Source organism: Dipodomys ordii, unplaced genomic scaffold (assembly GCF_000151885.1).
Source record: "Dipodomys ordii isolate 6190 unplaced genomic scaffold, Dord_2.0 Scaffold84, whole genome shotgun sequence".
In the NCBI taxonomy this organism is placed as follows: domain Eukaryota; kingdom Metazoa; phylum Chordata; class Mammalia; order Rodentia; family Heteromyidae; genus Dipodomys; species Dipodomys ordii.
In genome coordinates this window covers 6,313,823-6,326,118 of record NW_012267300.1, presented here as the reverse complement: position 1 = coordinate 6,326,118, position 12,296 = coordinate 6,313,823, and the positions used below count along the sequence as shown (strand labels likewise).

General features: G+C 49.3%; 1 protein-coding gene across 1 annotated transcript; it reads left to right on the top strand.

Annotated features, from left to right (window-relative positions):
• Positions 1-7,729: 7,729 nt before the first annotated feature.
• Rem2 (RAS (RAD and GEM)-like GTP binding 2) lies at positions 7,730-11,622 on the top strand. The gene is made up of 5 exons (XM_013025368.1): positions 7,730-7,832; positions 9,029-9,370; positions 9,586-9,659; positions 10,762-10,969; positions 11,327-11,622. Exons 1-5 carry the CDS (start codon positions 7,730-7,732, stop codon positions 11,620-11,622), a joined length of 1,023 nt encoding a protein of 340 aa, XP_012880822.1.
• The last annotated feature ends 674 nt before the right edge of the window (positions 11,623-12,296 follow it).

The following is a 12,296-nucleotide window of genomic DNA, read 5'->3' as shown; positions in this document are numbered from 1 at the left end:
GATGAGGTCTAAGCCTGGATCTTCTACAGCTAGCAAAGATTAGTTGAGGGAAAGATCGAATTTGGATGGGAAAAGTACCTATCACTGAAAGTACCATCACTGCAGACAAATTGGAGCGGTCTTCCTGGAAGAGGGCGCAATCTGAGCTGTGAAGAATGCTCTCAGCAATTGGATTCGGATTATGATTCCTAGAAAGGAAAAGCAAAATAAAGTCACATGAGGGCTAGACCCATGGGCCCCCTAAGAAAAGTCAGCAGAGGGCAAGCAGTGCTCAGAGCCAAGGAACTAGGAAGGGTGAGGCAGGAGGGATGATGGTGTGAGTGAAGGGACAGGAGCTGCCTCAGTTTCCAAGGAAAATAGGAAGGGAAGGAGTCTAGGCTGGGAGAGATACTTCAGCCACAAAGTGGAAGCACTCCCCCTGGGAATTGGCCCCTCCTTTCCTGTCTGCCTGGGTTGTCTGCCCCAACCTCTGTGGTGGAGGGGCTCTGTTTTTTGCACCTAGTGAGCATTCTCACACCAGGCAGTAATTATTCCCTCCTCCCAGAGGGGATGTGAACAGACCTAGGACCTGGGCGCAGTCCTGGGACCGGGGCACCTTGACTGAGCTCCTTTAACTCCATACCCTCTTCCAAAGATTGAAGAAGGGCCTTCAGGTTGCTGGTTGTTGCTCACAGTTCTCCTTTTGGGCCCTCCACACGATCCCAGAATTCTGGCACCAGACCAGTGCAGAACAGTGAAGCAGGACTGTGGTTCCTCTTTCCCAATCTCTCCATTGCCTGGCCTTTGCTCTTTTCCCTGCTGCTCCAACCCTCCTCAGCCACCTGGAAAGCCTGCAGCTTGATACTTTTACCCTTTGACCTGTTCTAGACCTTCTCCCTCCCAGGAGTATTTGCTAGAGAATGTTAGGGTAGAGTTTCCTTAAAAAACTATGCTTATATTAGAAATTTTATGCCAATGGTGCTTACGTTAGTAGTTTTTTGTTTGTTTGTTTGTTTTTGGTTGGTTGTGGGCTTGAACTCTGGGCATGGGCACTGACCCTGAGCTCTTCAGCTCAAAGCAAGCACTCTACCACTTGTGGCACAGCACCACTTCCAGTTTTCTGGTGGTTAATTAGATAAGAGTCTCACAGACTTTGTTGCCTGGGCTGGCTTTGAACTGTGATCCTCAAATCTCAGCCTCCAGAGGAGCTAGGATTACAGGCATGGGCCACTGGAGCCCAACACATTAGAAGTTCTTTAGGTGCTGGCTGCATGTTGTCAGAGGTGCAAGCAGTAATACCACTAATCAGCCCAGGGAAGCCACATTGTTTGGGAATAGCAGTGCCTTGTACAGATAGCATAGGGAAATGAAGAGTATTCTCACAAACAGGAGAGGGCATTGAGCAGTCACCCAATCTACTTTCACCAGGGCCCAAGAAAAAGAAGGTGTGTAGTCATTCTAACATATCTGTTACTCTAACAAATATCTGAGACAGTCAACTTACAGAGAGAAAAAGGTTGTTTTGGCTTACAGTTCTGGAAGTTTCTGTTTGAAATAGGCCCCATTGTTTTGCTGGGGAGAGGGGACATAGTACATTGTGAGGGGAAATCAAAGCACAACAAAACTGTAATACAGAGCAAGGGTATGGAAGAAATCAGGGTCCCACAATCCCTTTTTGGAGGGAATACTAAGATTTGAATTCAAGGCTTTGATACTGTCCTTTAGCTTTTACACTTAAGTCACAACCCTACCTCCAGCTTTTTGGAGGTTAACTGGAGAATCTCACGGGCTTTACTGCCTGCCAGAATTCCCAAATCTCAGCTTCTTGAGTAGCTAGAAGGCTTGCATCACAAGTACCTGACTTACAATCCCTTTTGAGGTCCCAGTGACCTAAAACTTCCCACCCCAGAGTGCTAAGGGGCTGTGTACCAAACTTGTAACCTACACTCCAGATATTTTTCTTTTTGTTGTTGTTGTTGATCGTGGAGCTTGAACTCTGGGCCTGGGTGCTGTCCCTCAGCTCTTTAGCTCAAGGCTAGCAATCTACCACTTGAGCCACAGTACTACTTCCAGTTTTCTGGTGGTTTATTGGAGATGAGAGCCTCACGGACTTTACTGCCCAGGCTGGCTTTGAACCATGATCCTCAGAGCTCATCCTCCTGAGTTGCTAGGATTACAGGTGTAAGCCACCAGCTCCCGGCTACATTCCAGATTTTCAACTAGGATATGGTCATCTTAAAATCTAATAAAGAGGGCTGGGAATGTGGCTTAGTGGTAGAGTGCTTGCCTGGCATGCATGAAGCTCTGGGTTGTTTTCCTCAGTACCACATGAGCAGAAAAAGCCAGAAGTGGCACTGTTGCTCAAGCAGTAGAGTGTTACCTTGAGTAAAAGAAGCTCAGGGACAGTGCCCAGACCTTGATTTCAAGTCCTAGGACTGGCAAAAAAAAAAAAAGAAAGAAAAAGAAAAAAGAGGTAGAGCACCTGCTTAGTAAATGCAAGATTCTTGCATTTAAACCCCAGTCACTTTCCCCCAATTTTTAAAAAGAAAACTTTGCCAAAATAGAAAGCACTGTCTAGGATGTCATCAGTGTGAATGGTGGGAATCCATCAATGTTCTCTTTGGGAGGAAGGAAGTGCCCTGATATAAGATGGGGATCAGTCTTTGACTCAATCTGAGATAAAAGCCTAGAAATTTAGTCCTTAAGAAATAAAAATTTAAAGCTAGGTGCCGGTGGCTCACACCTGTAATCCTAGCTACTCAGGAGACTGAGATCTGAGGATGGAGGTTCAAACCCAGCCTGGGCAGAAAAGTCCATGAGACTCTTATCTCCAATAAACCACTAAAAAACCAGAAGTGCTGCTGTGGCTCAAGGGTAGAGCACTCGCCTTGAGCTGAAGAGCACAGGGATAGTGCCCAGGCCCAGAGTTCAAGCCCCACAACCGACAAAAGAAAAAAAAAAAAATTCTGGGGCTGGGATGGTGGCTCAGTGGTAGAGTGCTTGTCTTGCATGCATGAGGCCCTGGGTTTGATTCCTCAGCACCACATAAGCAGAAAAAGGCGGAAGTGGCACTATGGCTCAAGTGGTAGAGCACTAGCCTTGAGCTCAAGAGCTGAGGGACAGCGCTCAGGCCCAGACTTTAGGCTCCACAACCAACAAAAAAGAAAAAAAAAAAAAGAAAATTCTGAGCTGGGCACTGGTGGCTCACACCTATAATCCTAGCTACTCAGGAGACTGAGATCTGAGGATCACGGTTCAAAGCCAGCCTAGGCAGGGAAGTCTGTGACACCCTTATCTCCAATAAAACCATTAGAAAACTAGAAGTGGCACTGTGGCTTAAGTGGTAGAACACTTGCCTTGAGCTGAAGGGCTGAGGCACAGCACCAAGGCCCAGAGTTCAAGCCCCATGACCGACAAAATAAAATTCTGGGGCTGGGGATGTGCCTTAGTGGTAGAGTGCTTACCTAACATGCATGAAGTCCTGGGTTCAATTCCTCAGTACCACATAAAAAGAAAAGGCCTGAAGTGGCACTGTGGCTCAGGTACAGTGCCCAGGCCCTGAGTCCAAGCACCAGGACTGGAAAAAACATTTTTTTTTTAAATTCTGGTGGGGTGCTGGTAACTCACACCTGTAATCCTAGATACTCAGGAGGCTGAGATTTGAGGATCTCAGCCCAGGGAAAAAAGTCCCCATGAGACTCTTCTCTCCAATTAACCACTCAAAAACTGGAAGTGGATCTGTGGCTCAAGTGGTAGAGTTCTAGCCTTGAGAAAAATTGCTTAGGGACAGTGCTCAGGCCCTGAGTTCAAGCCCCACAAGCAACCCCCCCAAAAAAAATCTGGGCCTGAATTAGGTTTCAGGCTCTGTTAGGAAGGGAAAGAGACCCCAGCCATGTAGTCAGAGGCTTGGGAGCAACTAGGGTGGGCTAGAGTTGGGCTCCAGTTGAGTGCCAGGTCCTTTCTCACATGTACTTAACCCTGAAAACAAAGCTGTGCCCTAGGGCTTGTCAACACTATTTCATAGATTCAGGATTTAGGTCCAGCTTGGTCCCATTCCAAATTGTGTGTGTGAGTGTGTGTCTGTGTCTGTGTGTGTCAGTATTGGGGCATGACTTGGGGCCTTGCAATCTGACCTGGCTTTTTCACTCAAGGCTAGCACTTTACCACATAGCTACACTTCTACTTCATTCCAAATCCGTGTGTATGTATGTGTATGTGGTGGGCCTGGGGGCTTGAACTCAGAGCCTAGACACTGCCCCTGAGTGTCTTTGCTCAAAGCAAGCACTCTACCATTGAGCTCTATTGCTAGCTTTTTTTGTTAGTTTATTGGAGATAGAGTCTCATGGACTTTTCTACCAGGGCTTCAAACTGCCATCCTCAAATCTTAGCTTTCTGAGTAGCTAGGATTATAAGTGTGAACCAATGGCATGTGCTGCATCCCAAATTTTATGGGAGTACCCCATAACACCTCCCATTGCTGAGTGCTGGTCAAGTAAAAGTACTGCCTCCTTTCAGCTTGAGGGGAATGTTGTTCAAAGGAAAATCCTAGCTACTTCCATGACTCATGAATGGACCAAGGGAGACAAAAATTGTGGAAGAGAACTGTTGCTAGGGTTTACTGCTTCTCACTCTTAGGTAGTATCACAGAAATGAATCCAGCCCAAGTGAGTTTTCTAGAAAGGTAAGGTGCATTCCTTTAGGTGTGTGTGTGTGTGTGTGTGTGTGTGTGTATTTTGAGACAGGTTCTTACTATGTAGCCCTGATAGGCCTTAAACTCATGGTCTTTTTGCCTCAGCTGCGTGCTGGGATTACAGTAGTATGCCACTATGACTGGACCTTTACAATTTAAAACAATCCCACAGAAACATGTGGTTTGGAAGGAAATAGTCTAAAATATGAAACTGATACATTTGGTACATCTTTAATCCCAGCACTCAGGAGGCTGAGGCAAGAGGATTACAAATGCAAACCTAGCTTGGACTACACAGTAAATCCTGTCTCAAAAAAAAAAAAAAAAAAGCTGGGTGCCTGTGGCTCACATCTGTAATCCTAGAGATCTGAAGATCATGGTTCAAAGCTAGCCCGGGCAGGAAAGTCCATGAGACTTGCCTCCAATTAATCAACAGAAAACTGGAAGTGGCACTGTGGCCCAAAGTGGTAGAGCATTAACCATCAGCTAAAGAGCTCAGGAACAATGCCCAGGCCCAGAATTCAAGCCCCATAACCGACAAAAAGAAAAAAAAAGTTATATCTTCAGGAGAGCTGGAAATTTTTCTAAACAGTTGACCATTCATGGGAACTAATGCCTCTTATGTCTTTAAAAGTGATATCCATGGGGAATTTTTTTGCCTTAATACTAAGTAATCTTGGAGCATGACCTTAGACCCTTTTGTAAATGTTTATGAGTGCTTTAAGAGGTGTGAGATCAACTCCCTTCTTATTAGGCTATCAAGGATAACTTGCTGCCCTAAATGTGCTTCTAATGCACCACTACCAGAACACACATGAACATACAAAATTGTGATTAAAATCAAGATAAGTATGCTGTCATTGAGGACTGTTAGCTGCTGGTGGAGACCTTTCTGGTCATTCAAACCCTGCCCTGTAGTTGATCTCTATTTTTTTTTTTTTGGGGTCCGGTTGTGGGGCCTGAACTCTGGGCCTGGGCACTGTCCCTCAGCTCTTCAGCTCAAGGCTAGCACTCTACCACTTGAGCCACAGCGCCACTTCCAGCTTTTTTCTTTTTGCTTATGTGGTGCTGAGGAATCGAACCCAGGGCCTCATGCATGCAAGGCAAGCGCTCTACCACTGAGCCACCTTCCCAGCCCTGTAGTTGATCTCTAGATAAACGAATTGCCACTGCACATTATCCCCCAAGATTACCACTCACTTCTTTCATCAGAAAAGTCTACTTAGGGGGCTGGGAAGGTGACTCAGTGGTAGAGCGCTTGCCTTGCATGCATGAGGCCCTGGGTTCGATGCCTCAGTACCACATAAGCAAAAAGAAAAAAGCCAGAAGTGGCGCTGTGGCTCAAGTGGTAGAGCGCTAGCCTTGAGCTGAAGAGCTGAGGGACAGCACCCAGGCCCAGAGTTCAGGCCCCACAACCGGACCCCCCCCAAAAAAAAAAAAGAAAAAAGAAAAGTCTACTTAGGACAGCAAAATCTGTTGTTCCCAATACTAAGAGGCAGTCTTGATATTTAAGACAAGAAAGCAGTATGGTGAAGAAATCAAAAACAATGCACAGCTTTAGGAAACTCTTAAGTGGGAACCTAGTGATGCCCCACATAATTGCTTTAGAGACAGGCCGCTCAGCTACTCTTTGAGCCTTGGGGTCACAGAAAGGAAAGAATTCAGCAAAGTCTTGGCAAAGTATTGGTGGGAAGAGGAGATCAGAATGTGTGCTGGCTACCTAAGAGCATCAGAGAAGCAACCAGGCACCTGTGCTCACACCTGTAATCCTAGCTACTCAGTAAACTTGAGAGGGTCATGGTTAAAGCCAGCCTGGGCAAGAAAGTTCACAAAGCCAGTTCACAACCAAAAAGCTGGAAGTAAAGTGTGGCTGAATTGGTAGAGTTCCAGCCTTGACTTGAAAGGCCAAGTAAGTATGTGAGTATGGCCTTGAGTTCAAACCCCAGTACAGGCAGAAAGAGAAGAGGGGGAGGGAGCAGTGGCTCAGCCTGTAATCCTATCCATTTAGCTCTGAGAAGCCCTATTTGAAGCCAGCCCAGGAAGGACAGTTCAAGAGACTTTTTCTCCCATTAACCAGCAAAAAGATATAAATGCAACTGTGAAGCATTTTTTATTTTTCTTGGTGTGGGACACCATACTGGGGTTTAAACTCATGGCCTCACACATGCAAGGCAGGTACTTCATCATTTAAGCCACACCCCCATCATAAAGGTATTTGGAAAGCCAATGGTGGGAATCCGAAGGGCAAAGGAACTGGGCAGAAAAGGGACTGTAAAGGGGCCACCTGCCCTGGCTACACACAGCGGTAAACATCATCCACTGTGAGTCAGCTTTGTCTCTCTCCTTTCTCTTGATTAACTGATGGACCAAGTGGTGAAGGAGAGAAGGTGGAGGAGCCCACACTTACCTAAACTCAGTCGCAGAATGAAGCTTCCCAAACAAAGCAGCTGCCTAGGGGACAGACTGGGCAAGGGTACTTATGTGGCTCCTAGCCTAGAAGAGGCAAAATGGAGGTGACAGTGTGGTAGGTTGGCTGTCCTTCTGTCTCATCTTTCAGATCAGCTTTCAGTCTTTATGTCCCTCATCCCTTTTTAGCCACTGAACAGTGCTCTGGGCTGGAAGCGGGAAGAAGCTGGAAACAGACAAATGCCACATAGTCCTGTATCCTGACCAAAATACCTGTCCCTTGGATCCCTGCCTCTTGCCATCCTCAGCCTCCTTAGTCATGGGAACACACACCACACACAGCTCAACCCTCTAACCTGCCTCTTCAACCCCTCCGACTTTGTTCTGTCTTGCCTTAACTCAGCTCTGCCTCCAGTTTGCTCCCAGCGGGAAATGACACAAAGAAAAGGGAGGGGGGGCCGAAGGAGGGAATCCCGCTGACATCACTGCTCATTAGCATATGTGACCTCATCAGGGGGCGGGACAATTTCCCCAGGTGTCTGCGGGGAGGGCTGGGGGGGGTGGTATTTAAAGGGGAAAGCTGACAGAGCTGCTGAGGGAGCTGGTGCCACAAGCTGCTGGTCTGCACTCCTGTGTGGATGCACACACACACTGATGCACACGGACCACGATATGGATATGGACATGGACACAGAAACCACAGCACTTTGTCCCTCCGGCAGCCAGCAGGCCTCCCCACCAGGGACACCCACACCAGGTAAGGACTAACCTGAGCAGGTTCTGGCTAAAACCATGGTGGTGGGAGTTGAAGCTTTGGTGGGGATGTCAGCAATAGGGGTTCGATCAGCAAGAGGGATGAAGCAAGTAAGAAGTGGAGAAGACTCCATTCATATATGGGCTGGGTGGGACAGGGTGGAGGGGAAAAATAATTATCCAAACGCCCCCTTCCCCCATCACTCCCAGGGCTCTGCTTTAAGAAACTGGTCCGTGGCTCCTGGGTCAGTCTAATTCCAAACAGGCCTGGGCTGACCAAAGGAAAGAGAAGAAAGAAAATGACAGTCCACAAGCCTGGGAATCACCCATGGGGTGGGGGTGGGGGGCCTTCCCTGGGGACCTGTTGTAAGGGTTTCTTCTGGCTCCTGGAGTCCCTGGCTGCCAGCCAAGTATTGATCTGTGCTATTTACAGCCTCTCTCCATCCCCCTTTGTTATGTCTGTTGTTCCTCCTCCAGTTACCCTGACCCTTGCATTGTCACCCTCACTCTCATGCACACGAACGTACATTCTCCACCTCACCTCTCTACCAACACAAAAGTCTCTCTCTTCCAGGGACAGCTAGGGACGCAGGGTTTTCACACATAGCAGTGTACCGGAGGGTACTTACCTATGGGGCCACAGGAAGCAGACCCCCACACACACACATATACACTCACACAGACTAACATACACATTATCTTACAAAGCTCTGGAAACAGATTCCCTACAAAGTTTTTGACTGCCCCTACCTACTCCCTAGGATCCGGGTGATTGTTTCAGCTTCTCATCCCTTCTGTCCCTCCTCAGTTTGGGGTTCACGAGTGCAGGAAGCAATGGAAGGCAAGGCTCTGGGTGGGTGGAAGGAGCTACCCCCAGGGGCAGAGGCCTAGTCGAGGGGTGTGACTGTCAGTGTAAAGTGTGAGTGGGTGTGAGCCTGTACACAGGTGCCTCCCTGCACGAGGCATGTTTTGAACAGGTTATGGCTGAGGCCATGGTGGGGAAGATCTATCTCATGTTAATTCTCTAGAAGGAAGTTCTGGGGGACTTTAGTGTTCAGGATTGGGCCAGAGAGCTCAGTTTTCCGTGGGTCATGGTCATTGACTGGGTGTGGCTAGGCCTCTGAAGCTGGAAAGACCTGAGTTAAGCTCTCTGTAGATGGCTGGGTCTATCCCACTCATGGCTTTCCTTTGCTCCTCCAGAAGCAGATGCTTCACTTCTCAAGAAGCAGGAGAAACTGTTGGCAGGGTTGGACCGGAATGGGCCACCCTCTGCCCTGGGAGCCCCCAGACGAAGAGGCAGCATGCCTGTGCCTTACAAGCACCAGCTGCGGCGGGCCCAGGCTGTGGATGAACTTGACTGGCCACCTCAGGCCTCATCCTCTGGCTCCTCTGATTCCTTGGGCTCAGGAGAGGCAGCTCCTGCCCAAAAGGATGGCATCTTCAAGGTGATGCTAGTTGGGGAAGGTGGCGTGGGCAAGAGCACCCTAGCAGGCACTTTCGGCGGTCTCCAAGGGGACACAGCTCATGACCCTGAGAACTCAGGTATTAGGGGAGGTTTCATGGGCTGAGGGGACTCTGGGGGCCCTAATCAGGCATGAATACTCTTGGCATAAGCAACCCCTGAAAGACAGAAGTGCTTTCTGTGGCAATCTCCCCAGAGGAAGTCCCCTGGTGCTAAAATCTGAGGTGCTCCTGGTTATCAGGCCTCACAAGTGATGGAAAACCTAATTGGCTTTACTCACGCTATTTCTCAACAGAGGACACCTATGAGAGACGCATCATGGTGGATAAAGAGGAAGTGACCTTAGTTGTTTATGACATCTGGGAACAGGTGAGGACTAAAGTGTGGCTCCAAGCAGCTGACAAAACTGGAAGGAATGGGGAATGACATTCTGGCCAAGGGCAAGTGGGACTGAAGTCCCATTTTCTCTATGAAACACTACTTTTCATTTGTATCCCCTCAGAGGGCAAAGATCCATATTAGTTTGCACACTATGGCCAGTGGCCATAAAACCTGATTCTGGAGAAAGTTAAGGTCTAACTTTGACAAATCCTGTAACTTCAGTTCAGGCTGGACACCCAGAAATTAACCCCATCCATAAATTATTCTGCCTAGGAGTGTCACAAAACAGGACAACAACTCAGGGCTCTGGGGTACCAGGCAAGAGGAGGGGATAAGGGCTTCTCAATATTTGAACATAGTTACTGTATAAATGAGATACTCTTCAATTTTATACTTCTTTTGTTGTTGTTGTTGGTCATGGGGGCTGAACTCTGGGCCTGGATGCTGTCCCTCAGCTCTTCAGCTCAAGGTTACCACTTGAGCCACAGCGCCACTTCGGGCTTTTTCTGATTATGTGGTGCTGAGGAATGGAACCCAGGGCCTCGTACATGAGAGGCAAGCACTCTACCACTGAGCCACCTTCCCAGCCCAATTATATACTCTTGAATAGTATTCTTTTCTGACTCAAGAGCTTAATCATAAGAAAGCAGGGTGGAGCCAAGACAATCCTAGCTTCTCAGAAGGCTGAGATCTGAGTATCTTGGTTCAAAGCCAGCCCAGATAGACAAATACAAGAGACTCTTACCAACAATTAACTAGCAAAAACCTGGAAGTGGAAGAAATGACTATGTGGTAGAGTGCCAGCCTTTTGGAGATAGTGGACAAGGAGGACCTGAGTTCATGCCCCAGTACTGGCATACATGCACACGCATACACACAGTAGAATGGCTTAGTCTATGATCCTAGGTCCCCAGGCCTCCCAGGTGGGGCTCACATTACTAACAAATACACAGTGGATGTGGAGATTCTGCTGTTCCTTAGCTTGCTGTCCTAAGCAAGTGGCTTCTCCTTCACAGTCTGATTCCTCATCTTGAAGTGCTGGGTAGAATCCTCTATGACAACAGCCCTAACATTCTCTGCTCATCTGCAGGGGGACTCTGGAGGGTGGCTGCAGGACCACTGTCTTCAGACCGGGGATGCCTTTCTCATCGTCTTCTCAGTCACTGATCGACGAAGCTTTTCCAAAGTTCCAGAGACTTTACTTCGGCTTCGGGCTGGGAGGCCCCACCACGACCTTCCTGTCATCCTTGTTGGAAACAAGAGTGACCTGGCCCGTTCCCGGGAGGTGTCACTGGAGGGTGTGTATCCTAAACCAATTCCATGCTTCCAACCTCAACAGAATGCTCTCCCCTCTGGGTCACCTCTTCTCCCCAGGGCCTGGTTTTATCCTCCTCGGTGTGCAAACACTTGTCATTAGCCCCAGGCTAATCAATACAGCCCCAAACAGCTATCCTACAGCTCTAGGGTTCCCTTCTCCTCCCTCACTCTTGCGCCTTCTCCTTCGCATCTCCATCACCCTACCACCAGATGGGTTCTCTGGGTTGGAATCGGTAGTCCCTCCCTTTTTCCACCTCATGCCCCGACCTCGGCTGGCTCCACCCTTGCTGGGTGCACCGCGATGCCCGGCGGGCACCTGAGACAGTCCCTTCCTACAGAGGGCCGCCACCTGGCCGGGACGCTGAGCTGCAAGCACATCGAGACGTCGGCGGCGCTGCACCACAACACGCAGGAGCTCTTCGAGGGCGTCGTGCGACAGATCCGGCTGCGGCGGGGCCGGGGCCGCACTGGGGTCCCGCGCCCTGAGTCTGGCAGCCCCGAAGGCCCCGCGCCGCCCGCGCGCCGTGAGAGCCTCACCAAGAAAGCCAAGCGCTTCCTCGCCAACCTGGTGCCGCGCAACGCCAAGTTCTTCAAGCAGCGCTCCAGGTCGTGCCACGACCTCTCAGTGCTCTGAGCCCTGGTCGCTATGACCACGGCAGTCGCCATAGCCACCGCTCCTTTCCCCCCGCCCCTTCGCCCCGCCCCCGTCTGGCTTCCTTTAGGGAGGCCGTCTAGGAAACCAAAAACTCCCAGGATGCCCTGGTGTGACCCGGGGGAGGGGCCCGCGGGCGTTGCCCTCCCCCACCACGCTGTCATTGGACAGCTAGCGGCAGGGAGCGCTTTGAAGGCGCGGACAGGACCTCGGCGTGGAGCGGAGTGGGCGGGGCGGGGCGGGGCGGGGCGGGGCAGGACTGGGGGAAAGAGTTCTGCCAGGGGTTTTGCTTTATTATTAACTCACGCTAGGCCACCTTTCCTGTGTAGAGACTGTAAAAACTAGAACTGGAAAGTGCTTTGTAGACTCCTGGACGGAGTTGACCTCCTTTCTACTCTGAACATGCCTCACCTTAAAGAATCTTAAAGGTAAAAACACGGACACTTCTTCCAGAGACTTCTGAAAAATTTCTGGCTCTTACCTGCTGCAACCGGTCCACTTTGCCCTTAAGAACTTAGTTCTTAAAGGCAAGGGCTTGGAAGTGCTATTCTTGAGTTTAGATTCTGTTTTTACGAGTCCACCGTGGCACTTCCCCTTTAAGGTTATTAAAGGTGAGGTGGAACAGACTTTCTGCCTTTAGATTGCCAGGATGTAGA